The sequence below is a fragment of the Ictidomys tridecemlineatus genome, chromosome 4 (genome assembly GCF_052094955.1).
Source record: "Ictidomys tridecemlineatus isolate mIctTri1 chromosome 4, mIctTri1.hap1, whole genome shotgun sequence".
Taxonomy (NCBI): Eukaryota; Metazoa; Chordata; class Mammalia; order Rodentia; family Sciuridae; genus Ictidomys; species Ictidomys tridecemlineatus.
This window is the reverse complement of record NC_135480.1, coordinates 135,108,333-135,136,140: the sequence shown is the minus strand read 5'-3', so window position 1 is coordinate 135,136,140 and position 27,808 is coordinate 135,108,333. Positions and strand designations below refer to the sequence as shown.

General features: G+C 38.4%; 2 protein-coding genes across 2 annotated transcripts in view; one reads left to right on the top strand and one right to left on the bottom strand.

Moving 5' to 3' along the window:
* Positions 1-12,582, top strand: part of Vps13a (vacuolar protein sorting 13 homolog A) — a 256,331-nt gene extending 243,749 nt beyond the window's left edge. Inside the window, exon 72 of the mRNA XM_005324116.5 lies at positions 8,341-12,582. Coding sequence (XP_005324173.2) covers positions 8,341-8,391 — 51 coding nt within the window. The 3' untranslated portion in view covers positions 8,392-12,582. The remainder of the gene's footprint in view (positions 1-8,340) is intronic.
* A 1,705-nt stretch (positions 12,583-14,287) lies between these two features.
* LOC101971412 (guanine nucleotide-binding protein subunit alpha-14) overlaps positions 14,288-27,808 on the bottom strand; it is a 192,765-nt gene continuing 179,244 nt past the window's right edge. The window contains exons 3-7 of the mRNA XM_005324118.5: positions 25,429-25,583; positions 22,640-22,768; positions 20,425-20,554; positions 17,260-17,413; positions 14,288-15,570 (exon numbers count right to left, since the gene is read on the bottom strand). Of these exons, the coding sequence (XP_005324175.1) occupies positions 15,380-15,570; positions 17,260-17,413; positions 20,425-20,554; positions 22,640-22,768; positions 25,429-25,583 (759 nt within the window). The 3' untranslated portion in view covers positions 14,288-15,379. The remainder of the gene's footprint in view (positions 15,571-17,259; positions 17,414-20,424; positions 20,555-22,639; positions 22,769-25,428; positions 25,584-27,808) is intronic.

Genomic DNA, 27,808 nt, shown 5'->3' with positions numbered 1-27,808 from the left:
TCTTAGCTGTTCTTTCAGTGCATGGAACATTTTAATAATCAGTTTTGTATAATCTCTCTCTGGGCTTTCATCCAACCTCACTGTCTGTGGGATCCTTTGTTGGGGGATTGTGGATTTGGGTGGAAGGGGGTGTTATTTTCCTGTTTCCTCACGTTTTTAGAGATCTTGGACTTGCACTTGCACATCAGTTTTTGCCCTTTTGTGTATAACTATCTTATTTATTCTAGGACTTCTTTTGTTTTTGATGTATGAGTACATGCCAAATGGTGGGACCAGAGGTCCCTCTCTGCCTGTTCCTCCTGAATCCTTGTCGTTGCTTTGAGGCTTTTGTCTCCTCACTTCTTTGAGTTGGAAAACATCAGGGCTCCTATGGAGTAGATGGTGTATGAAGTGAGATTCACTATTGCCCAATTGAGATGTATCTCTCTGTGTGGGATCACTGTGATCTTGAAATGTCCTTATCTCTCTCCAGCCCCTCTTAGAGACAGGGGGCAGCAAGGAGTGGCACTAATGTCAGCAACAAACTTATAGCTTTATGTTAAATGCCTGGTATCTGCTTTGATGTCCATGATGCTATTTATCACCTAATAGGAGTAATGGGGTTGGCCTTTAAGCAATAGTACCAGTAAAACGAAAATAAAACCAAAAAAAAAAAAAATCTGTGAACTAGATCAGGCATTCAACAGCAGGTGTCTGCTTTGTTGTCTGGTATGTTTATGATCATCCCAACTTGAATGGGGTGGGAATTACATAGTCTTTTCATTAGTTTTGGTTTTGGTCTCTTCTATTCTTTGTATTAAGTATAGCTGAAGATTGAGTGTCATTAGTTTATATGTGGAGCAAGGTGCACTCTCTTTTTGTTGGGTTTAGTTCAGCAGCAGTCTCTCTAACCTGTGAACTTTCAGTTTTCTTGTGAGTTCCCAGAACCTCACAGAATGGGTCAAAATAATCAATAGTAGTAACCATATAGTACACAGCATTAAAGTAAATACCCAGATCCTACTACCACATCTTCAACATTAATTACCATCAAGAAACAGTAATGGTGGGTTTAGCAATAGTAAAAACAATATCCATGAACTATATGTGTCTTAAAGCAAACAGCAGGTGTAAAGTATATCATACACAGCAGTAATGAATGTATTAGTAATGAATGCAGGAATTATATAACCCAGTTAAGTTTTGAAAGATGGAAAAAGTACAGTTAATTAGGGGGAAAGATATGTTAGGGAGTTATAAAAGAGTTTACAATTTAAAAAAGTGAACAGAGAGAATACAGAAGAGGTGTAGCAGATGATGTTTATATAGAAGGAGGGCAAAATAGAAGAAACAAAGTATTTGAAGAGAGGTTGAGAACTATATAATTTGGTCATTAGCAAGAGAAGAGAGAAAGAGGAACAAGAGAAATGAAACAGAACAAATGAAAATAATACTAAACCAAAACAAAACAAAATCCAAAAAAACCAAACCCTCAAAAAGACAAGGCACAGAAAAAATAGCTACATTTTAAAAATGCAAAAAAAGATAGAAAAATAAATATGTGTATGTATTTATGTCCCTGACTCCGTCACCATGCAAGAAGTCAGTGTCTCTCTTCCATATTCTCTCTCTCTCTCTCTCTCTCTCTCTCTCTCTCTCTCTCTCTCTCTCAGAAAAAAAAATTAAAAAGAAATCTTAACAATTGAAGGAAACATCTCTGCTAAAGTGCTCAAAATAGTTGATGAGATTTGATGTTCAATATTACCTATGTCCAACAGTCTTTCTTTTCAACACTTTTTTTCTTTCTTTTTTTTAAATTTGTTCTAATTTGTTATACATGACAGTAGAATGCATTTTGACACATCATACATAAATGGAGTATAACTTCTCATTCTTTATTTGTACATGATGTGGAATTACACTGGTTGTGTAGTCATATTAGCATGTAGAAAAATAATGTCTAGTTCATTCTACTATCATACCTACCTCCATGCCCCCCATCCTCCCTTCACTCCCCTCTATTTAGTCCAAAATACCACTGTTCTCCACCCATCCACACCCACCCCTTATTGTGAATTAGCATCCACATATCAGAGAAAACATTTGGCCGTTGGTTCTGTGGGTTTGGCTCATTTCATTTAGCATAATATTCCTACCCTGATATCCTCTCTCCTTCTTCACTCCTAGTCCAAAGTACTTGTATCCCCTAGCACCTCTCTTATTTTGAATTAGCATCCACATGTCAGAGAAAACATTCAGCCTTTGGTTTTTTGGGATTGGCTTATTTCACTTAACATGATATTCTCCAGCCCCATCCATTCACCCATAAATGCCATAATTTCTTCTTTAAGACTGAGTAATGTTCCATTGTGTATATATATTACTTTTTCTTTATCCATTCATCTGTTGAAGGGCATCTAGGTTGGTTCTATAATCTGGCTATTGTGAACTGAGGTGCTATAAACATTGATGTGGCTGCATCACTGTAGAATACTATTTTAAGTTCTTTGGGTATAAACCAAGTACTAGGATACCTGGGTCAAATGGTGATTCCATTCCAAGTTTTATGAGGAATCTCCCCATACTGTTTTCCATAATGGTTGCACCAATTTGCAGTCCCACCATCAATGTAGGAGTGCACCTTTTCACATATCCTTGCCAACACTTATTATTGCTTGTATTCTTGACGATTGGCATTCTAAATAGAGTGAGATGAAATCTTAGAGTAGTTTTGATTTGCATTTCTGTAATTGCTAGAGATGTTGAACACTTTTTCATATATTTGTTGATTGATTGTACTTCTTCTGTCTATTCAGTCTTAGCCCATTTATTAATTGGGCTTTTTTATTGATGTTGAGTTTTTTGAGTTCCTTATATCTTGGACATTAATCTACATCTGAGGTGAATGGGGTACCTTTTCAATTTAGTTTCCCTTTATTTATTTCTCTTGCCCTATTGTTCAGACTGGGACTTCCAGAACTATGCTTCATAAAAGTTGCTAAAAGTAGGCATCTTTGTTTTGTTCCCTATCTTAGCTGTCAGCTTTTCCCCATTCAGTATAATATAAACTGCTGGCTTATTATAAATGGCCCTTATTATGTTGAGATAAGTAACTTCTATGCCTAATTCATTCTGCATTTTTATCATGAAGGAATTTTGCATTTTATCAAATTCCCTTACTAGGATTATTATTATTATTATTATTCCCTTACTATTATTTTTTATCCTTCATTCTGTTGACACAGTATACCATGTTTATTGATTTGCATGTATTGTACCATCATTACATCCTGGGTTGAATCCCACTGTTCATGGCAATTATCTTTTAATGTGCTATTCATTTAATTTTGATAATGTTTTCTTCATTTTTGCATCTATGCACATCAAGGATTTCCTCCTTGATTTGTGTGTGTGTGTATGTTAGTTATTGTGTTCCTCATGTGGTTTTATTATTTGAGTAATGGTGGTTTCATGGAGTGTGTTTGTGTGTTCCTTCCTCTTCCTGAAATAATTTAACCCATTTTGTCCCATTGTTCCAGATGTGGAACACCTACAAAAAAAAAAGTCAAATTGAGTTACGGTAACTTTGAAATAATTGTTTTTAGAGGTCTATTCTCTGGAGGAAAAGTAATAGGTAAATAATTAGAGCATTTGAAAAAAATACATAAATATGATATGTAAGCTTTAAATTATGATTTCCAACTGATTTTAATGCACCTTTATTAAATTTGTTGAAATATTCACAAATTTACAAACTTGGGACTTAATAGTTAAGGAAAATTGTTATTACCTTTTTGAATGTTTGGTAGAATTCATCTGGTTCTGGGCTTTTCGTTGATAGAAGCCTTTTTATTACTGATTACATTCTGGTTACTTGTTAATAGTCACTTGGGATTTCTATTTCTTCATGGTTCAGTCTTGGTAAGTTGTTTGTGACTATGAATGTGTCCATTTCTGTGGTGTCTGAATTTGTTATGCCTCCCCTACTTTGAGCCTTCTCTTCTTATAGTTAAAGGCTTGTGTATTTTGTTTATCTTTGTCAGAGAACTAGCCCTTTGTATTTTTATTAGTATCTATTTCATTCATTTATTTCTACTCTGGTCTTTACTTCCTTTCATTTATTTGGGGTTTGATTTGCTCTTGTTTTACCTACTTCCTTGAGATGCAATGATAGGTTGTTTACCTCTTCTTTGTGATGTGGGCATTGACTGCTATACCCTTCCTTCTTAGTACTGCTTTTGCTATATCCTGTAGGTGATTTCTTCCTTAATCCATTGATTGTTCAGGAGTAAATAGTTTAATTTCCATGTGTTTGTATAGTTGCCAGAGTTTTTCTTGTTACTAATTTCTTTGCATTGCGGTTAGAAAAGATACTCAATAAGATTTCAGGGTTTTCTTTTTGAATTTGTTGTGATGTGTTTTTTGGTCTAGTGTATGATCTCTCCTGGAGAATGTTCTGTGTGCTAATGAGAAAAAATGTGTATTCAGCAGCTGTTGGATGGAATGTTATGTAGATGTCAGTTAGGTTTATTTGGTCTAGGGTGCAATTTAGCTCTGCTGTTTCTTTGTTGATTATTCTGTATTGATGGTATATCTATTGCTGAGAGTGAGGTGCTAAAGTCTCTAATTGTTATTGTATAGGAGTCTTTCTCTCCCTTTAGATCTGTTAATATTTGCTTTATATATCTTGGTGCTGTGTTTAGAATTGTTATTTCCTCCTCTTCCTTTATAATTATATAATAACCTTCCTTGTCTCTTTGATTGAAGGTATATTTTGTCTAATACAAGTGTGGCTATTCCTGCTTTCTTTTAGATTCAATTTGTATGGAATATCTTATTCTAGCCTTTCTTTTTCAGTGTGTGTGTCCTTAGAGATGAAGTGAGTTGCTTATTAGCAACATATTTGTTGGGCCTTATTTTGTTCAATCCACTCACTCACTCTGTGTCTTTTAATTGGAGAATTTAATTCATTCATCATTCAAATAAATTATTGGAAAGGTCTTACTATGAAAACTTTTTTTCTAGTTTTGTTATAATTCCCTTCTTTTTTCCTTTCTTGCAGTCTTCCTTTATGGTTAAGTGATTTACTCGAGTCATGTTTTGATTCCTTATTATTTTGGTTTGTCCATTATAGATTTTTGTCTTGTGGTTACCATGAGGCTTACAAAACTATCTTTTGGTTTTGAAAAAGCTATTTTGAAATGATAGCAACTTATGATTGTAAAGATAAGAACAGAAAGGACAAGAGAAAATATACTAATAAGAAAATTCTACAAGTGTCCTCCATGGTTCCTTGCATTTTGAATTTTGTATATCCATTTTATATCTTTCTATGTTGCCTCTTAATAGATTAATATAGTTATTATTTTAATTGTTTTGTTTTTAGCCTTCATACTAAACATATGAATGATACATGATTGCAATATTAAAGCATTCTGAATTTGTTTGCATGCTTATGCAGTCCCATATTCTTATTAATATCTCTCTCAGTTTGAAGAATGTTCTTCAACATTTCCTATAGAATAGACCTGATAGAGATAGATTCTCAGCTTTTGTTTGTCTGGGATTGTATTACTCTCTGCATTTGTAAAGGATAGCTCTGCTGCACATAGTATCCTTGATTCAATTTTTGTCTTTCAGTACTTTGATAATCTCATATCACTCTCCTGCTAGTAAAGTTTCTGCTTTGAAGTCTGTTGTTCGGCAAATTGGTACACCTTTTGTGCTGTTTCTTTTTCTTGCAGACTTGAGAATCTTCTTTTTTTTGTTTTTTGACAGCCTGATTATAAAATATCTTGGTATAGATTTGGTTTAATTAAATTTGGTGATTTTTGACCTTCCTGTGCCTGTATATTTCTTTCTCTAGGTTTGGGAAGTTTTCTGGGTTTTTTTTAACATGTTTCTACTTCTTTGGCATTGTCCAGTCCTTCTTGATCCCAAGTAACATGAATATTTTTTAATACAATCTCAAAATTTCCATAAGTATTTTTGTTCCTTTTCCTTTTTTTCTTTTTTCTTCTCCAACTGTATACTTTCAGATAGTTTCTCTTCACGCTCACTAATTTCTGTGTGAGCTGTCCTACAATTGATGTCTTCTATCACATTTTTCATTTTAAAATTAGTGTACTTTTCAGCTTAAGAATTTGATTTTTAATAGCTTTCATCTCCTGGTTGAATTTCTCTGTTAGAGAACTGAAGTGTTTCTTCATATTTTCTCACCTAATTCGGTGAGGTCATGATTTCCTGACAGCTCTTTATGCTTGGCATGTGATGTCATCAAGACATTGAAGAATTAGATATTTATCCCAGTTTTCCTTAGTCTGCCTTTGTGTCTATTTTCCAGAAATTCTAAACCTGCTGCTTATCTTAGCCTTCCACTATTTCAGTACTAGATGGCACCAGATTTGCTAGGAGTCTCCTATTGCCAATTGCCACCATTTCAGTACAAGAGGGCAATCCAAGCCCAGGTTTGTCCCAAATACACTGTTGGTGTGTTTTTCAGAAGGAACCAGAAGATATCTACGAAGAACTGTCCATCCCTACAAACCACTGCCTAGTGTAGGGCTGGATGCCTCGTCCATAGTTAACAGCCTTTGGTCAGGTACTGCAGGACTCAGCCTGCCTCTGGGCTGAGTATTTGTGGATTGAGCAGGCCACCAGTGCTGCCAAACAGTGTTATACCCCTGAGCCCATAGCCCTAGACCAGCACCAACACTGGGGTAGGACCAGGGTCCACACTGCTGCTACAGGATGCCTATTGCTGAGGTGGAATTGTAGCCCAAGACCACTGTAACCAGTGATAGGTGATGCTAGCTGGAAAAACAGCCTGATAGAGTAGGTTATGTGACTTCTCCAGACACTGAACTGTTCCAGAGGCTCCATTTACAGATGGGGTGTTGGGGACCATAACAACTAGCTGATGTTAGGTTTTAACCAAATTCCAAAGGAGAGTCTTGTGCTTACTACTCTGTCCTACCTCAGCAAAGGGGATGTTGCACCACATTATGCTGCCTGAGATTGTGGTATTATTGGGGAATGCAGTCCCTTAGCCACCAAGGCTGATGTTAGTAATGCCTGAGTCTTAGAGCTTTAGGGGCTTGCAGAGTCTCAGGAAGAGGGAGGTATGCCCTTAGGCCCCTGTAAGATTGGAAATGATGTAGGCCAAAACTTGAGTCTGTCCTGCTGGCACAAACATCTCTTGATTTGGGGGCTGGTCCAGTGGTTCCACCTATGAGTTCTGGCCTATGTATGGTCCTTTAATTTCTACCATGTGCTAGTGCTCACCATGGCAGGCCTAACACTGGGCTTTAAAGCAAAGCCCTGTGCTAACTTGTGTACCACTCTCCAGCAGGTAGAGTCTCGTTCCATGCTCTGTTACTCAAGGTTGGAGGAGGGTGAGATTGCAGTAATTCATCTGACTTACAGTTCCAGCCACTCATTGCAGGAGCATTGATTTGGCATTGTAGGGGTTGTGATTTTTCATTATGGTGGCCCTTGTCCTAAGTTTCACATCTAAGGCCTGGATTTAATTCTCTCTCCCTCCCCAAAGTGGGAGGTGTCCCTCCAAATCTGTACTGTATGGAGTTATGGGAAGTATGTGGGAACATATACCTTTTACTTTCTTCAACACCGTTTTTTATCTTGTTATACTAAAAAATGGGCACTATAGTTTCTTAACTGATTTCTTAACTACTTGTGATTGGCATGTGACTAGCTGTTCAATTTGGTGTATATGTGGGTAGACCACAGGCCAGAGGATCTTACTCAGATGCCATCTCCTAAACCTTTTTATAACGAGGTGACCCCATATTAACTGACTTTCACCTGTCCTGACCCAATAATAATGAAAAATATAGGTAGAAAGGTTTGTATTACACATCATTTTTATGATTTCAAATCCTTTCAGAATAGAAAATACATTAAGAGAACATCAAAACTGCTTGAGGATATTATTATGCTACTACCCACAGTAGAATTGTATGTAATTATCCTATTCAGTAAAGAACTGACGCAGGTTGGAAGGAATTTTACATAAATAATTTTTAGAATGTCATGTATTCAGTGTAACTGCCAAATTACCCTTATCCCTCAGGATGGTTGATTTTACTTTTCTTATTGTGAGGATGAACTCTCAAGTGCAGAGACCTTGGGAAAACATTATTCCTACTGTTAAACGCAGTAACATTGTCCCTGAATCATATGAGCTATTTGAGTGATAACTTCTGCAGTATGAATGTTGTGTATCAGCTATCAATGTATGCCTAACTAAACTGGAAAGCTGACTTCTAGGTTTCCATCTATTAACACTTTGTGTCATTGTAAGTTCATTGAAATAAGTAAATGTTTTTTCCTCCACAACAGTGGATCCTCACAAAGCTAGAAGAAGCAAGAGAACCTTCTCCAAGCCTCTGAGGGATAACCCTGCCTGAAGACACAGCAATCCATTACCACAGCATCCATACTGTTACTTCCTAACACCTGATGGGGAAGCGTGTTATAGGAGTGATTTTGAGTATACTGTATTCTAGATGATTTTTAAAAATCAGGTAAAACATCTATGTGATTAAAATTCATCTCTTCAGAGAACCATTCAATTTTCTACCATGAATCAAGAAATATTTGCTCCAGGTTATTCTCTGTTGTGGTAGAGAAGTTGCCTATAGCTGGTCTTCACATGGGGTGAAGCCTTTAGTTTACATTTTAAATTTCAATCACATTTACCTCAAACTCATGGAGTGATGGATATATTATCAAATCAGATATTGCTTTAGTGGAATCAAGAGAACTGTGGTGGTGATTTCTTCAGAATCATAAAGTCATTTCTTTTTACAAATTAATATTTTGGCATTATTTCCCTTCTTTTTTAAAGCATAGGTTTAAATTATATTTAAACTGCATAGCATGATCATGAAAAACGGTCTCTTGAGATTGAACGTAGATTAAATAATATCCCTTCAAGCCTCGCTTTAAGAAAGGCTTGAAGAAATTAATATCATACCCAGAAAAGGAAAGTCTCTCCCAGACTTTAGAGCCTTAGGAAACTTAAATCAACTCATTGATAGCTACTTGATTTACCCAGGTAATGTTTTTAAGAGACAGATCTCAAAGGAAAATTCCTAAAGCCTTAAATATACCTATTTTCTATTCACTGATAACAATAAAATTTCCAAATCTTGGATACAATGTGCCCTATTATCTTTTGCCCATAGATTAAGAATTTCTTGTTTGCTTTCTCTAATTATTCAAGTAAAAATTACTTCTTTAGTTAAAAAAGGGCCGCGGGGCAGAGGCTGAGGGATGTTTTTTTCTTGGTTTTTGTCCAAGATCTTTGCACCTTAATATTCATGGACTATTTCAAGTGAAGGAGGATAAATATGTGATTGTGAATTATGAACAGAATAGTGTAGTATCTTAATTAAATTGTTATTGAATAATATAGAGTATTTGATGCATGTTGTTTGTGCCATCAAATTATTATCAACTGTTTTTGAAACTGAAGACTCTATATAGTCAATGGTTGTGAAATTCTCCTCAGGCTTTTCAAACCCTTGCATTGTTGTAAAAGCTGAAATAAACAGCTTGCAAGATAGTAATTGTATTTCTTGCTGACCAGATCCTACTAAATACTATTGATTTCTCTGATTACAAAAACTCATTGTTTATTATTAGTAGTTTCACCCAAAATGCTTTTTCCTTTGCCAAATATAAATTGAATAGAAAGAAGATGACAAATTTTAAAGCACATGGTGGTGTGTGTCCCCATGGTGATCTTTGTTCAAAGTAATGTACTTATATTCACTGTTGCTGAGCTCCTCCAGTTTTGCATATATCCAAATTAAAAAGTAGAGGTAGTCTGAAAGCTTGATTTAGATTGTCTCCATTTGGAATGTTGCTTTACTGGAATACTGTTTAATGCCATTAGTCCAAAAACTCATTGCTCCAGTTTTAGCATTCAGAAAAGGTATAGACCCCTTAATTCTGTAGGTATTCTATGGTGAAGAAAAAGGGTAAAATAGTAAGCATAGAAATTCTTCTGGTATCCTCTGGCAAACAGGAGGAATGGATTTGTAACTAGTATACATTGTAAAGCCAATGTGCCTATCTCTCCTGTTCTCCTTCTAATGAGAACCTAGAAAAATCTCTTCATCTACACGTCACTTCCTCTGTCTGTAGTTTATCAGTTGTTTTATAAGATTATGTTCATCTGAACAAAAAAAGAATAAGAACATTAATAGATCACTAAAAAGGAAGTATTTAGCATAATACTTTACAATTTACAGTAGTATTATGTTTTTTCTCACACAGAATGCAGAATCTTCTTCCCTGAATTACAGTGTATACTTCTCCAATGGCTTCCCTTTTAAAGGGAGGGCATATATATGTTGCTTCTTTCCTAATGTTATCAGTGTCTTGGGAGATTGCTGTTTCCTGAAATACCATTTCGGTTAAATCTTCTACATACTGTATGTACTAGGTCACAATATCAGGTGTGAGCTCCGATTGCCAACTGTAGTTTTTTTAAAAAAGTTTGAACAGTCTAGATTGTGTGATGCCTGTTAGATAAAGCATAGTGTAGATCCACAACTCAAGAGCCCTTCAGATTGTAAGCACTATCCTTAGAATGAGAAGACAGGATAGTTTTCACTTAGGCTTATAAAACGTTTTTCTTTGCTAGCATGTGACCCTCACTGTGATTCAGTGAGACCAGAAAAAAATGCATGAAAAAATTAGATCTACAAATGGCACCCAAAGACCATGGCTATCATTTACTTAGGTATATTTCAACCTCCTGATCACTAAGCATTTTACTATAATTGGGGACAAAAGTTTTCCTTTTGAGTAAGTTGAATTTGTTCCATCTACCTTCTGGCTGATTTACCATAACAGGTGGCAAAAGCCCGTAAAAATGGGGAATATATATGTCACTTTCTTGTAGGCCCAAAATATTCATTTGCTGGGGGGTACTGTCCAAATGTCACTCATTTTAACTAAAGGAAAGTAAGAATATTAAAAGATCACTGATAAGGAGTCTTTAGCATAGCATTTTACAACTTACAAAATTTTTTTAAATAATGGATTTTCCCATTTCTTTAAGAAAGTGTAGACAACTTGCATTCCTTATACCAGACTCAATGCACAACTTAGTCAACCTGATATCCTTTGGTGCTATGCATTATCACAAGTAGCTCCTTTACTCTATATATAGGAACCCATTTTACCTTTGCCTAATCCTTTAAACATCCTTTTGAAGTTGCATCTTATGGTTTATGCTAACCCAGTAAAGGTAGTGCTAGCTGGCTAAAATTTCATGATTCTTATGATCTGTATTTTTAGTTATAATGGCCAATATACCCATTAGTACAACTCTTAATCCCCACCCCGCCCCCACACTTTTCTTTGGTTAAAGTGGTGTTTGTTTTAGAACTGTGCTGTAAGCAAGGCTAGCACCTTGCTGCATCCTGCCCTATTATGAATCTCATTTCCATCTAATTGAAACTTTTCTACTTTATTTCCTCTTTTTTAATATAAATTGGCCCATGTCACTTTAAAAATGTACTTTAATTAGTTCTAGTTTTTTTAAAAAGCATATGGCTTTTAAAAATACATATAATTTTGGTTACCCAAAGAGCTATGCAAGAAATACAATTTAAATTTTTATAGGTAGATATATTTTTTAAATTTTATTACTGTATACAAATGTAAATTAATTTGTAAAATAGTTTATCACCTACTGTGATAGGTATCAAACTGCTTTGATTGAAAATCTCTGTCATGAACACGATTCATTTCATATTGCTGATATATTAATGATGTGTTCCTTTTATGACATTCTTGTAACAAGAAATCCTGTGAGTCTGGTATAATAAAATGTGTAATAATTAGAAGTTTACTTAAAGGAGAACATGTTTAAAACCTCAACATTTCTTGTTATGCCATGATACTTCCAGTTTTTGGTTACCAAAAAGTTCCCAATTCTTGCACTGAAAAACATTCAAATAACAATATGGTATAGGTTACATTGAAATATTGTCAATATCAATGATTATACTCATGTAACCCACAAACTATTAGAAATGATATCTAGGACTTGTTACAAGGTAAGATAGGTTTTTGTAAACTTTTTAAAGTTATTATCTTCTCTTTATGTAACTGTATTAAACTTAATAATGAAGTTTTCAGGGAAGGTACACTTTAAAAATACTTTTTCTTGCTACTTTTTGTATATTGACCAAATAGTCTCACATCTTTGTAATGCTTATTCTTTGGTTGCTATTGGCTATGATAGTTCCTGCATCACTGCAATGTTTCTTGTTCCTTTTATAAGTGGGCTCAGCCCAGTTGTCTGTTATACAACCTCTGCTTTAGTTTATTTTGATAAGACAATCTATAAACCTCAACATTTACAGTGAAATTCATAGTCTTGAAACCGACCTTCGTCTTTTTGTTTTTGCTCCCCTAATTGGGTTGGCCATCCTCACTAATGACTTCTCTCTGAACAGTATTTCTTGGTACTGGTAGATTTGGATTGCATGATAAAGATGAATGCCCAGTTTCACCATGTGTATCTTTTTCAAATAAACTGAGTACAATAACACCTTCTAATTCTTTAGTGTACTTTGGTTTTTAATTATTGACTAGAACTAGAAACTCTATCAGTAGCCTTTCCTTGCCTATCTGAATTCTACCTTCTGTGAGTCCTAAATAAAGGTCCCCCAAGAGAACAAGCATGATTTTTCAGTAAAAACAGAAAGCATTCCAGCCCAGCATGATCACTGTTCACCAAAAAGGCTTGAATAGTTGTACCTGGTGAACTCTCAGCCACCAGCACTGTGCCTCTCAACCTTTAGAAAACTTCAGATGGATAATTTTCTCAGTAAGTGATTAATATGTTTTGAAAGAAGGGCTAAGGGAGAATTTTCTATGAGTAGAATCAATATTGGCAGAGGTGAGTAATTCACCTTACCATCAGTGAGAGTTCAGCCTTTCCATGACTTAAGAAAATATTTTGTTACCATTCTTTGATTTATTCCACAGCCCTACTGTACTAGTAATTGAAAGCCATTGTTTTCTTATATGCTTTTAAGTGTCAGATTAATTAACAATAACTTGAACTAAATACTAGAAAATACTTGAAGTAAAAAAACAAAATTCCACATTGTTTAATTTCCTTAATTACTGAGTCTTTTGAACCCTTTTCATGTTAATTGTCCAGATGTACCCAGTTCATAACCTTTAGCCCACTGCTTGTTGCAGGGAATAAAGACATTGTCTTTTTATTTATGTTTCTAAATATTTTGAACTATTCCACATCTCATTGTTCTCTTGTGCAAAATTGTCTTGACTGTTCCTGGACCTTTATTGTTTCAGATAAATTTTAATATGTGTATCAAGTTCTTTATCTCTTAAGGATTAGTTTTGAAGGCTTAATGTTGTTATAGTAGAAAAATATCAGTCTTTTCCAGCATGGATGTCCTAATAGCTTCACACTTAGAATTGTTCCAACAGAAATGAGAACTTCACAGTTCAATAAGTGGCTAAAAGGAAGGTTTAGGACAGCTGTGGGAATACTGACACATAGTTTTATAACATATGTAACCAATCTGGGTTTACCTTGTATGTTCAACTTCTGTAAACTATGCTAAGATGAAAATATTAGATCTGGCCCAGGGCAAGAGACTTGGCCCTTCCAGTACTAATAATAATGTCCCACCTCCTTAGCTGTTTAATTAATAAGATCATAGTCTATGCAGGTCGCCTCTAGTACACTGAACCTATGTTTCATCATAGCGTAGCAACACAATGCACTATGGGATAAAATTGCTGTTGTCCTCCTCTCTCCCTATCCTGTGGCTAAGTGGGAGTTGCCTGTCATTGCATCTTCCATGCATTGTTGGCCTAAGATCAGATCAAAATCAAAGATTTCCACTGAAAGTACAGTTTTCACATCATCATCATCAAGTCAAGTCATCCTAAGTTGGAGACCATCTGTACATTAATTTGCAATAGACATATCACACCTTAAATCCCAAAGTGTTGAGCTTATGTGAACACCTTCAGATGAAAAATTCAAATAAAACCATTGTGGGCCTTTAGTTTGATGTACTCTGTACTTATAGAGAATTCTGCATCTACTTTATTAAGCTAGCTACTAAGGGAACTCCAGCATAACATGATGAATGCAGATTTTTTAATTTCAAAAGGAAGAAACTTAGTAGTTTCTGAATTACTATTAAATCTACATCATTTTTCTCTTTAGGAGATCCATCAACCAACTGTGTGCTCTTAATAAACACAAGGTAATCAGTACTAGCGGTAGAATATTATATTCTCAGCCTTCTCACAAAGGCACAACATACATAGTTCAAGCAGCAAATCTGTAATGACCATCAGAACTTTGGCAGAGGTTACATAATATTTGTTAAACAATTGCACTTTTAGCCATTTCATAAGTTTATATAAGACCTGGCCATATGCATTAGATTATATATATATATATATATATATATATATATATATATATATATATAATCTCAATCTTATATATATACATACATATGTATATATACATTTTTCACCAATACAGCATATATACTGTCTGGAATCCATTTTTCAAATGTCAACTTTAGTGTCATGGTGACCAAGTTATGACTAAACTAAATTAGATGTACTGATGTATTCATTAATCCGACTTAGAAAGTTGACACAAAAAGAATCATCTTTTTTAAAAAGAGAAAATCTTTGGTGACATGTTGTTAAAGGAGTCATAATTCCAGCATAAGGAGAGAAAAACACTCAAAATTAGAAATTTCTCTAAATTACAAGATTTAATAAAAAGCATCAAACCCATTAACACTTGTTTTTTTTAAAAGGTCACCCAAATTAATCCTAGAGGTCTGAAGACAATCTATTAACAGGCCCCTCTGTATGTGATATTTTTTAATACCTTTATTTTATTTATTTATATGTGGTGCTGAGGATCGAACCCAGGGCCTCTCATTCATTAGGTGAGCACTCTACCACTGAGCCACTACCCCAGCCCTTGTATGTGATTTTTAATGTCTATCATTAAACATCTTGAAACTTAATTTTTGAAAGAAAACAGTAAATCACAGTGGCCATTTAAAATTCTTTAAAATACCAAATTCAAAAATTACACAAAATGTAAGAGGCAAGAAAAGAACTACAAAAACAATCTGGGAATAAGGACTCTTTTGAGAGGTTTGATAAACTCAAACACCTTCCAAATTCTATTACCCATCTCTGTCCCTGTTGTCTACAGAATGTTCTTGGTGCCTGGCACAGGGTCTTGGTCCAGGGGATGTCAGAAGCATTTGCAAATTAAACCGAAGGAGCCTGCAAATCCTGTCTTTTGTTGTGAGGAAGAAATGGGTAGTAGCTTTTAAACTAAGTTGAATTCCCTTAGATTTAGTTGCAGAATTGTGTCTTTGACAGCAGCAAACACAAAACGGATATTCTCTGTATCTGTAGCACATGTGAAGTGGGAATAGATGACTTTTTCTTTGTCAGGATTCTGGTCTTGATAAAGCTTCAGAATAAAGTCTCTGGCAGCCTTGACATCCTGCTTTGGTCCTATTCACGAGTGCAATTAGAAGAAGAAAAATATATAGACTTACTAAAACATCCTCCCAAGAACCAAGAACTTTTTTTTTTAAATTGGTTCTTTTTAGTTATATATAACATTAGGATTCATTTTGACATAATTATAAAGCATGGAATATAATTTGTTCTAATTCATAATTTAGTCCCCAGTACTTCCCCTTTTCCTTTCTCTCTGCCCACCCACTCCCCACCTCACCCCCCCACACCCCATTCCCTTCCCTCTACTCTACTGATCTTTCTGCTATTTACTTACAGTTTTATGGGCATTTTTTGTTGCTGTTTTTTGGGATTGTTTTTGGTTTTGTTTTGTATTAGAGGATTGAACCCAGGGGTACTTAACCACTGAGCCATATCCCCAGCCCTTTTTATTTTGAGACAGGGTCTCATTAAGTTTCTTAGGTCCTCACTAAATTGCTGAGGCTGTCTTTGAACTTGCAATTCTCCTGCCTCAGGCTCCTGAGCCACTGAGATTACAGGTGTGCACCACTGAGATTACAGGTGTGCACCACTGTGCTGAGCTTTTTTGTTTGTTTCTGTAGATGTATATGATGGTGAGATTCACTATAGTACATTCATATATGTATATAGGAAAGTTAGGTCAGATTCATTCTACTGTCTTTCCCTATCCCATGTCTCCCTTCATTCCCCTTTCTACTCCACTAATCTTCCAAGAACCACTTTGAATATACTCTTGTTCTTATTTGGGGTCCTTCTTTGGTCTACCTTACTTTATTCCTAGGGAACAGTTTACCTGGAGCATTATTTTTATTATGTCATTATGAGTGCATATAATAGCATTGCACAGTGTGTTCACTGTTATCTAAAAATCGTACTTTAAGATCATTTGTTTAAAATAGTGGCCCAATTTAGTTTTTTGATTTGGACCACTTTTGAACAAAGATAATTCTTATTATCTTTCACAGATGTAGACTAGAGGAAAGAGCAAAAGAATTCAAAATTAGAGGCTAGAAAGCTTAAGGGCTCTGTATTTAACAACCAGTGCCGCTAATAAAAGGAAAAAAAAGAGTGACGAGACACCAACCCTCAGTGTCAAACAGTAATATCTGAGAATTACAGGAATAATTCACAACAGGGCAAAAAACTCTCCTGCTTTGAATAGGTGTATACATAAAGTGCTGATCGCCTGTGTCTGGGAAAGGGGATGCCACCCCCTAACCTATGAAGCACCAGCTGCTCTGACTGGTTCTGACTGGGCAAAGATAAATTAAGTAGCTGAGTAGGGAGAGAGCTGAGCAAGTGAGGGGACAATGCTACACAACCAGATGACAGCCAAAGGAGCAAGAGGAGCCAGTGCAACACCAAGGAGGTGGCACACTTATGCAAACCCTTGCTTGTTCAAGGAAAGGTCAGAAAGGCTTCCCAGTAGAGAAGCATGAACTGGGTCCTGGAGAACCAAGAGGAGCCAGCAAAAGGCATTGTCAAAAGTGTATTCCAGGCGCTGGGAGTGGCCTGTGTGGAGGTGCTAAGGGGGAAACACACCAGAGTCCAATGAGAGCTTCCTTTCAAAGGTGAGGAGGCAGAGAGGCTGTTTTGGGCAGATCAGGGTAACCCCTGTAAGCTATGCTGAGAATTCAGAATTGATGCCTGGAAGGCTGACAAGATCAACACAGAAGCATTATCCCCAAGATGAACACTTACCTGTGTATTCTGGGAAATAGCTAATTAGATGAGAGTACATGATTTTCTCTTCCAAAAGATCCTTCTTGTTTAAAAACAAAATCACAGATGAATTCAAAAACCAGGGGTAGGTGATGATGGTTTTAAACAAGGCTTTGCTCTCTTCCATGCGATTCTAAGTGAGAAAGAAGTGACTTAGGATAAACTGGGGGGGAAAAAAAGGCAATATTTTGGAAACAACATGCCAAGTGGCTAAGGCATCCATCAGTCCTCTTTACCCTGCTGCAGGCTCTGGGTTCCTGCTCTTATTGAAGTTGGTGAGCACATGGGCCCACAGGATACTATATCCTGTGCTTCTATTTATCCCTTCTCTCTGGAGCACCCCAAATCTTCTCTAGACCAAAACTAACATGTAAGGAAATAAAAACTTTTGTGCAACTTAGAACAGGAAGGTTTATTTCTATATTTGGCAAAAATTTTCCATGTTGTATAATTGTTGGGATTAACAAGTGGAGAAGTACCAGCTTTTATACCTGAGACAGCCACTCAGCTGGATATGGGCTTCCAGATTGTTCCTCGAGAGTCACGTGACATAGGAGGAAGAAAGGTTTTTCCAGCAAGATCATGCCCCTAGGAATGCTAGATGCTGGCCAAGAAGGGAACCAGTGCTGCTTAGTACCTGTCCTCTGCCATGCTCTACAAGCAGAACAGTGCCCCCATTTAAAAGATGAGGGGCTGGGGATGTGGCTCAAGCGGCAGCGTGCTTGCCTGACATGCGTGGGGCGCTGGGTTCAATCCTCAGTACCACATAAAAATAAAAAAATCAAGTAAAGATGTTGTGTCCACCGAAAACTAAAAAATAAATATTAAAAAAGTCTCTCTCCCTCCCTCCCTCCCTCTCTCTCTAAAAAAATAATAATAATGAGAATATTGTTCAGAAAATTTAAGTCCCTTTACCAAGCCCATGTAATAGTGGGATCTGGTGAAGACTAGATACAAAAAACAGTAATAATTTCTATACATGGCAATGAGTATGTTAAATGCTCTAAATTTGCAGAGAGCAGACAGTGTACATACAAATATATCTGATGACAATAATTGTTTTAGATAGCATTCTTAGAAGTATTTCTAAGATGAAAGAAACAAGAACCTCTGTTTAGAGAGAGAGGTGGCCCGAAGGAAAAACATCCAAGCTGCACATATGACCTCCAGAGGGACATGCTTTAACTCTTACTTCCCTACAACTCCCAGACACCAGGGCTCATTCTGCCATTCAGTGCATTTGGAGGCATTAAGATCTGGAACATATTAATAGACAGGTAACCCCTCACCTGTTTCTAAAGCTTCTTTAAAATTTCTTATGATTTTATTAATAATAACATCCAAGGAAATAATATATTCAAAAAAATTCTTTCAGCATAGTAAGTGGATATCTACAACCAGGCAGGAAAGGTCTGGCATAGCAACCACTTAAGTTTTTTCTCCAAATACCTTGTGTTTCTTAGGGGAAAATGTTTAGTTTCTAAGCACATCAGGCTGAGTTACTAGCCCCTTGTGCCCCTGTCTAATCTTTGTTTTACTGGGAAATATCACAAATTATTCCCAAGACAAATATGGAGATAATTTTTTTATATATTGCTAAGTGGATGCCTGCTTTAAAAAGGAGGAAAAAAAAGTGGAGCTGGGCTGCAGCCAGTATTTCTATTTGCACAATGACACAAGTAAATGGGTTAAGCCCTCCACTAATTAGCTAATGTAGTAGTGCTCCTCAGAGAGTCTGCTCTCAAGAAATATAAGATATGATTTGTTCATAGTTATTACCTAATCCTGGACACAGTTCTTTATTGATTTACTTTCATGTCCTGGAAACAGAGACATTTTTTTCTAAGAGGTTAAGAAGGCTTGCACAAGTTCAGGAGAAAAGAAAATGAGGAGGACATTAGCATCCCACAGAAAATACCCATCACCTCACAAAGAAATGACTGGAAATGTTATCACTTGGGCAGATCTAGCTAATGGAACTGGAACCAACCAGTGGGGGACAGAGTGCCTGACTTGGCTGAGTCAGCTATAGCTGCCTTGAACAAGTGCCTCTTGGGGGAAGTGAAGGGCAGACATAATCCCAGGCAACCCTAGAACAACTCCAAGCATCTGGTACTGCTGTCCATGCCAGTTAAGATAGGGACCTAATTTGGGAGTGCCATGGCCTGTGGAGGTTGGGAATTTTGTGCTCAGATAAATTTTATTACAAAGAGTATTGCTCAAATTTGGCTGTGCTTTAGGATCCCTGGGGAACTTGAAAAAGAAAGCCCCACCTGAACCCAGTAAAGCAACTCTCTTGTGTGGGGCCCAAGACCATGGTTTCAAAAGCTCCCCCCGGGGATTCCAATATGTTGTCAAAGATGCAAACTTCTGATTCTGAGTGACTTCCACCCTTCACAGCACATGGATTCACCTAGGGAACTTGAGGGGGAAAAAAAAAATCCCATGCTCAAGCCACATTTATCACCTATTAAGTTAGACCCAGGCACCAAATTTTTCTTTGAAGTTCCTCAGGAAACTCTGTAGTGTGCTGGCAAATTTGAGAACCAGGTCATGGCCAGTGATTCTCAACCTTTCATATGTACAGTCTTGTGTTGCAAAATAACCATTTGGCTAACAACCACCATAAATGATGATGGTCCCCAGTGCCTGGTATTTTTACTGTTACTTCTATGTATTTAATATGTTTAGATACATAAGTAATTGATGTTGTATTTCAGTTGCCTTTGGTATTAAATATAGCAACATGCTGTACAGGTGTGTAGCCTAGGAGCAGGTGTGTAACCTGGGTATGTCACAAGCTGCATACAGTCTAGGTTTATGTACATACATTCTCTGATGTTCACATGAGGATGAAACTACATAACAACCGATTTCTCAGAATTCATCCTTGTTATTAAGTGACACATGACTGTTAAAATTACCTAGGACCTTGTTTAAAAAAATGCAGACTCTGACTTAGTCACCCTGGAATAATTTAATAGTTTGCATTTCTAACAAGCATCTCAGTATTGCCTGAGCTGCTAGTGCATCGATTGTACTTTGAGTGGCAAGACTGTGTAGCCCAAGGAAGAATCTATTACTTGACCTACTTGGAAAAAAACAGAAAAGTTCTCTGCTATCTAACCTCCCCTTGCAAAATACCTCATTGTCACACTCAGCCAGGACCTGGTCATATTCACTCAGAGCAACCAAGAAAATGATGGAGGTGACACTCTCGAAGCAATGAATCCATTTCCGTCGTTCAGATCGCTGGCCACCAACATCCACCATCCTGCTCAATACAGACAGAAGACACAAAGGTTGGAATACATCACTTTGGAGGAAAGGATACAAGTCTCTATACCATGGAATCAGTGATCTCTATAGAGTCCTCAATTTTTTAGAGTGCAAAGGAATCCTAAGTTTAACACGTTTGAGCACCACTGTTTTAGGCAATGAGGGACCCCTGAATGTTTCCAAGCGCAGGAGGCCAAAAATGTAAATGAAGTTTCTGAAGACAGAGGTGACTCAGATGGCATACAGAGGAACCTTCCTGAGGACACTGGTTAGGATCCTGCTGCAATAGTTCAGGAAGAAAACACAGATTTCACTTGGGTTTGAATCCAACCACCCACTGTTAGAGTCAAAGGATAGCAGACACAAAAGGAACAGAGTCAAACAATCTTCCAGGTCCCTTCAGCCTTCTTTGGGCCCAATCTTGATTTCAGAGTTTCTCTAATTTATCCACAAATCCTTGCATTAACTCTATGCCACCCCTTCTTCCCTACAAATACCTGCAAGTGCTCTCTGCCTGGCATGGAAATCCAAAGCCTTTACCTGTGTCTTTGGGTGAGATTTCAGGGACTAATAGCCCAAAGATCACAGACTTGAAAGGCCCAGGGGTCAGGCAGTTCGTGAGTCAAATGGAAAAGCTGCAGAGTGGAAAAGCTTATATGCTTGAGAGGTAGGGGTTCTGTCCGAAGGGATGGTTGCTATATCAGCAGTTAAGCGCTGCTGGGCAGAGCGCAAGCTCACCATTACCAGGTCCTTGGATGTTGAAAGAGAACTTTGACATCAACTGTTTTAGGTGAAACATCCCAATTTTTAAATGTTAGCTCAGATTTGTTTTTATTCTACTGAACAGCAAAGAGAATACATCTTTGGGGCAGATACAGCCCACATATTCTGTTCCATAACTATTGTCTAGAAAGGTGCTTGAGAAGGCCAGAAATCTAACCCTGCAGGTGCAGACACTTTACAATGCTGTGCTCATGGCTGGGTGTCCCACCTCGTCCCACCACACAGCAAGGAATGGAGCTGGGAAGGAACACTGCAATTGTCAAAAGCTTGGGTTCCATAAGGTCATTCTCTAAAGATTTTAATCTCAGTGATCAGAATTCTTCAGCCAGAGGGTGAGCAGGAGGAGATGTAGAGCTATAAAATAATAGATGTCACTGGTGGATGATGTTAAACCTACTTATCAGTCTCTAGGAAACAAGGCAAACCTATTTATCAAAGCATGAGGCAGATACTTAGAATAAATTTCTTTAAAAAAAACAAAAAACAAATGCAAGCCTTGGGAGGCCCTCACTCTGAGAAGATTTGGGAGGTGCAAGCAACCCTTGGTTCTCAAAAGGTTTAAATATGGACACACAGGGGCGGCCATTAAAATCAGGGATCTGCTAACAAATACACAGGATCTCTTCTGGGTGCCTCCCCAGCACTACGGTTCAGAAGAAACACTGAGATATAACTGTAGATAATATAGGACCTGGATATGGGAGAACTGGGCCTGAAGAAGTATGTGTAATAATAATTCTTGGGAGGAACAAGGGAAATAAATGCAAAAGTGCTTTGAAATTTGCAGTGCTGTGTATATGCCCCCACATTATTATTCATTTTCCCATAATTAAATCAGTGAAGACCTACCCAATTTGTCATAAAAGTACATCCTACATTCATACATTTACACAGCTGTAAGCAGTTTATCCATATCTGAGGTAATTTTACTATAAACTTTTGTATTATTATTTTTCTCTTTTTTTAAGGATAAATCATAAAGAAATAGAGAAAAAGAGAAATATTATCCAACATTAGGGAAAAGACTTCGATAGTCAGTATATTCAGTATGTAGGTGATATATATATATATATGCATGTTACACATAAGATGATTCCAGTTCCCAGAAAGAAATTTCTTTCCTAAGGGCAAAATGGAGTCCCTCTCAATTCTAGAACTTGAAACCTACCACAATCGTACATGCCTTGGGACCAAGAGGGTCATTCTGCCTATCACAAGTAACCCCTACTTAGGGATAACACATTTAGGCCTTGGGCAGACAGATTCTTAAATGAGCACGCCCAGAAGACAAACTTACCGAAAAATGATGTTTTCCAAGTCGAATGGATACTCAATGATGCCTGTGGTGGGCACTCGGACACGAAGCACATCTTGCTGTGTTGGCACAAACGATGGCATGGCGATTCGGTCAATGTCAGTCAGGTAACTGTGATGTGAACAAATGAGAAGCCAAGACTCCTTTTAGAGAAGGGAGAAAAATGCCCATCCTACTCAAGGGAAGTCACCCCCAGCTCACAGTGCTACCTACTGAATTCTATCGCTGACTTTCTTGAGAGTCAACTGAGGGTCAGGCCGCAAGCTCTATCACACAGCTGTGGCTATGAGGCAGACAGCAGTCTGGAGGACTAGGATGTGGGAAACAGCTCCACCTAGGGACTCTGACCTGCCACCCAAAGGTCAGCATGAAAGTAGACCAACAGGAACAAGGCCAACCTGGCTCCCTGGACAGCCTGAAATTCAGTTTAAAAAGCCAGGCAGTAGGCAGTCTTCTGTGGCCCACCCCATGCCCAGATACAAGCCCAAGGTTTATTACTGTCTCTGCTGAGCAGTACAGTGATCTCCCCTTACTAAAGGTTTCACTGTCCACAGTTTCAGTTATCCATGGTCATTCGTGATCCAAATAGGAAATTCCAGAAATAAACACCTCATGAGGATCTTTTGGTTTGTTTGGGATAAAGTCTCACTATGTGGCCCAATGTGGCTTCAAGTGATCCTCCTGCCTCAGCTTCCTGAGTAGCTGTGACTGCAGGTGCCACCATACCCAGCAACAATTCATAAACTATGTCATAATCTGTTCTGAGCAGCATAAAAATCTGGTGTCATCCTACTCTATCCTGCTGTGGACATGAATCATCCATCCCCTTTTCTGGTTTGGGGCATAGTACATACCTATTAGACGCTTAGTAGCCGTCTATTACTAGATCAACTGTCACAGTATCACTGCTATGTCCAGGTACCTGATTTAACTAAATAATGTTCCCAATAATTGTTCTATTTTATTGTTGTTAATTTCTCACCTGCCTAGTTTATAAATGAAACTTTATCATAGTTAGGTACATATAGGAAAAAATAGTGTCTACACAGGGTTCAATATAATTTGCAATTTCAGGCATCCACAGGGGGGTTCTTAGAATGTACTCCCCATGATAAGGGGGAATCCTGTACGTTGCTGTGTGATTATTTTATTTATATCTCATTCCACCAGGCATTACCTTTCCTGAGAGTAGAAGGCATTGATTGCCCTATAACCCTTACCACTGCGCCAGGCACATTACAAGCATTCATCAAATAGTAAACACATGTCCATTTGAGTAGACAAAACTAGCAGATGGTTGTGAGATGCTGATCTAGACCAAAGAAGTGCACAGGTGCCTGCATCCTGCAGATTCTCAAGATCAGGCAACCATCACGTTTATGAGTACCATTTTTAATCTATGGCATCTCTGTCCATCCCTCTCAATGAGCTTGCCTCAGTTTTCTGGGTTACACTGAATTCTCCAGCAGTTCTATTGGGTCTTCTCCAAATGGATCAAGAGCCATTGCCAATTCCCAGGTCCTTCACAGAGTAAATAACACCAGGCAGTCTCAGGTAGGATCAGGAAGGCCATGGATACCTGGCCTTGAGCTGTCCCTGGCTCACCAGGCTGTCCAGGGCAGCCCAGGGCAGCCCATACCTCCTTCTTGGAACAATTTCTTCCTCCCTCTCTTTTCTTTGCTGATCTAACACCTATTGGAGTTCCTTTTATTTTCCTTCCTTGATGGTATTTTGTTCCTGTATTTAGATTAGTTGTGCCCCTCTGGATTAAGGACATTGAACACTCAGCCTAGGACAGACTCCAAAGGGAAGCTGTTGACCACAGAGATAACATTTCCTTTCCTGTACACTGCTTCATTCAGCCCTTTGGGCAAACTCCCACCCAAATCAGCTTAGAGGGCAATGGCACCTGAAGGGAAAGGGATGGGAAGAGGAAGTAAAAGGGATGGATCTTGGGAAAGTATCTCAAGGCCACCATTATGATGATGATGTGGGACAGGCAGAAAGCTGAGCTGTAAAAGCAAGGATCACCACCTATTCACGTAAGACCAAACCATTTGCCCAGTGACCTGGCTGAAGGCTGCATTTCCTTGGGAAATTGTAAGATGCTGCGATCTCTATGAGATGTTTTGCATGAAGGACTGTCTAAACAGAAATTTTTCCACCTTTGGGAGTTAGTTATTTAAAACTACAGCTTTATCTATCCAAAATGTGGTATGTAGGTCGTTGGAGTCAGCTGAGATTTCTGGATGCCGGGCCCAGCAGTACTTGGCTCTGCCACGAGAGGGCAGCACCAGATCAGCAGCGACTACCACCGGTGGACCCTGATTTTAGGTTTTGGTGCAGTTGGACCTGCTGTCTTCTGATCAGGCAACCAGAAAGACAGAGATATGGAAAGGAAGAAAGTGAAAAACCAGAAACAAGTATATTCCTTGCTTAAATCATTTCAACACCCCAAATCAGATCCACCCACTAACAGAACCTCAAATTTGAGCATTTTATTGAAAATGAAACATAACAGTGAGGAAAAATTGGGTCTCTGCCAAGAAGGAAATTTGGGGATCCTCAAAGATGGAAGGTTTTCAGGGGATGGCAAGAACACCAAGAAGGGAGTGATAACAAAAACAGAGGGAGGTGGTGTTGCCACTGAGCCCTTCCACTTAAGCAAGCAGCAAGAAGCTCCCCTGAAGCATGACTGTGTTTGCCTAAAAGCCCGCCTCTCTCCAACCCCCCCCCCCCCAAGGCAGCTGTGGCCGGAGCTCTGTACTCACTATTTGGCAGAGTCTGACAGCTGGTACTCCCGCCTCCTGTCATAACACTCCTGGATTCCTGGATCCTGCCAGAGCTGCTTGATGGCTTCCACCTGGTCCCTGCAGAGCACTGAGACCTTGTCAACTTCCACTTCTTTGATTATCTGGGCATTTTCCTACTCAAAGAAAAGAATTTTTCATTAGACAAAAAAAAAGTCAGCTGCTAGGTGATTTGCCCTGACCCATGGATCTCACTAGGTGTGGAGGTGGAGAGGCTCATGGCTGGGGCTGTTGACAGCCTTGCCACTCAGCTGCAGCCACAGTAAGTGGAGGTGATGCAGCTGTTCATCTCAGCAGAAAGCAACAGAGTCCACGACCTTCAGGTCTAGCAGTGCTTGGGGACGGTTCCATCGGCATTAAATTCCATGTGATGACACACAGGACTATCATCCAACTAGCAAACATGCTGCTCATTCGAGTATCTACAAAACCAGCAATTTAAAAATAACATCATAACAAGGGTTGGTTAGTGGAAGCGGGTCCTTGCTGGGTGCAAGCAATAAGGGGGTGCACTGTCTTGGAGAATCAAAAACAATACCATCATTTGCTTTTTCTTCTCTGTCCTTTATTTTAAAAAAATTATAATGGATGACTTTCTAGAGTAGTTTAAAGGTCATAGCAAAAATGAGGGGAAAGTACAGAAAGTTCCCACACAGCCTGCTTTTTATTATCATGAGTCAGTGATTAAATTCTTTCCCACTGTGTGAACCATCCCCATTGTACCCCCTCTGCACACCACTGAATTAGCTATATTTATTATTGTCATGATTATTAAATAATAATTACTCTAATACTGTTGTTTGATTATTGCAGTAATTGTTATGGTCATTTTTCCTAGAATTATTACTACTAGAGCAGTTACCATTTATTAGCTACTTACCATGTGCCAAAGACACTGTATAACATTATCTCACTTAATCAGTGGAAGGCCCACACAAGGCCAGAGATCCTTCCAAACCTTAGAAAATGAAAATGATCCCATTGGCCTGCATCCACAACATTTCCCAGAGACTCAACATCCCTTCCTTGGCTGCAAGTTGCAGCAGACAAGCAAAGCCTGCTGAGGAAGACAAGACCCTGGTCCCTTCTCCCGGCCCCCTTCATCTTCCTGTATCTCACACCTATTACATCATGGAGATCTGGCCATTCAACGGCAGATGTGGGTTGGCAAAGCGTCCATTTGGGGCTGTGAGCTCAAATACATATGGCACCCTGTGAACAGGAAGCTGGAGCAGGGAATCTCCTAGACTCACTTGGCTCAGAGTGAACCTCTACGGGCTGTATTTATAGAAACGTGCCTTTGCCCCACATCCATTGTAAAACTGAATAAACTCTCCTCCCAGGCTGTGGGATCCTCAGCCAGGCGGAATCTCAAGCTAGAAAGAGGCAGGGTGGATTGGCAGAAAGTGCCCTGGGCTAGGAGTCAGGACCATCAGTTCCAAGCCATGCAGTTGGGAGATTAAAAATTCCCTGTCTTAGTGATTTTCAGGGGAACCTGAATTATAAAGTACCAAATCTTACATTTTTTTAGCATTAGCCTTATTACTGTAGCAGTTGTCTTGTAAACAACAACAACAAATATATATATATATATGTGAAATGTATTAATAGTCCTTAAACCTCAACATCTCACGCCTCCTGCTGGCACACTGTGTCGTCTGCACATTCCTGGTCAGAGAGATGAGGAAGACATGTCCCTGAGAGAGTAAGCCACAAGCAGATGCCTCCCACTTCCTCCCTTTCTCTAGCCACCCACTCTCCCCACGAACAGGATCAGATGGTCTCACCACTCTGTGAAAGTTCTACTCTAAATTTAAAATCTGTTTTCTTCTTGGTCTTCAAGACAACTCAGGAAGTGCCCCAAGAACACAGCCAATGTCTTGCTTGTTCTTATAGCCCAGAGCCTAGTGCAGTGCCTGGCAAATAATAGGTATCTCTGCTGATGTGTGCATTCAATAAACATTTGTGATACATATAAAATTTATCTAACAGAAAAATCCTAAGTAACCAACAGCCAAAGAATGCAAGGACACGGTGCCAGGAGCCTGTGCAGGTGGCCATGGGAGCACAAAGGAGCTTGGGGATGTCTCCGAGGGGGACACGCCCTGGTGGGTCTTGGCTATTTGTCTTCCTGATTCTGCCCCTGGTTGAAGGTGGCATTCTGGTGGCAGTTGGCATCCTTGTTTCTTGTGCCCTATGTCTCTTAGGCTGCACTCCTAAATTTACCTGTTAAATGCAACTTAGCCACCAAGAATCAGTGCTGTGACAGTTAGGGATGTTGCAAATATATTTCTCTCTCCCTTATGACCCAAGGATTTTACCTTCTGCTTTAAGAAATGAG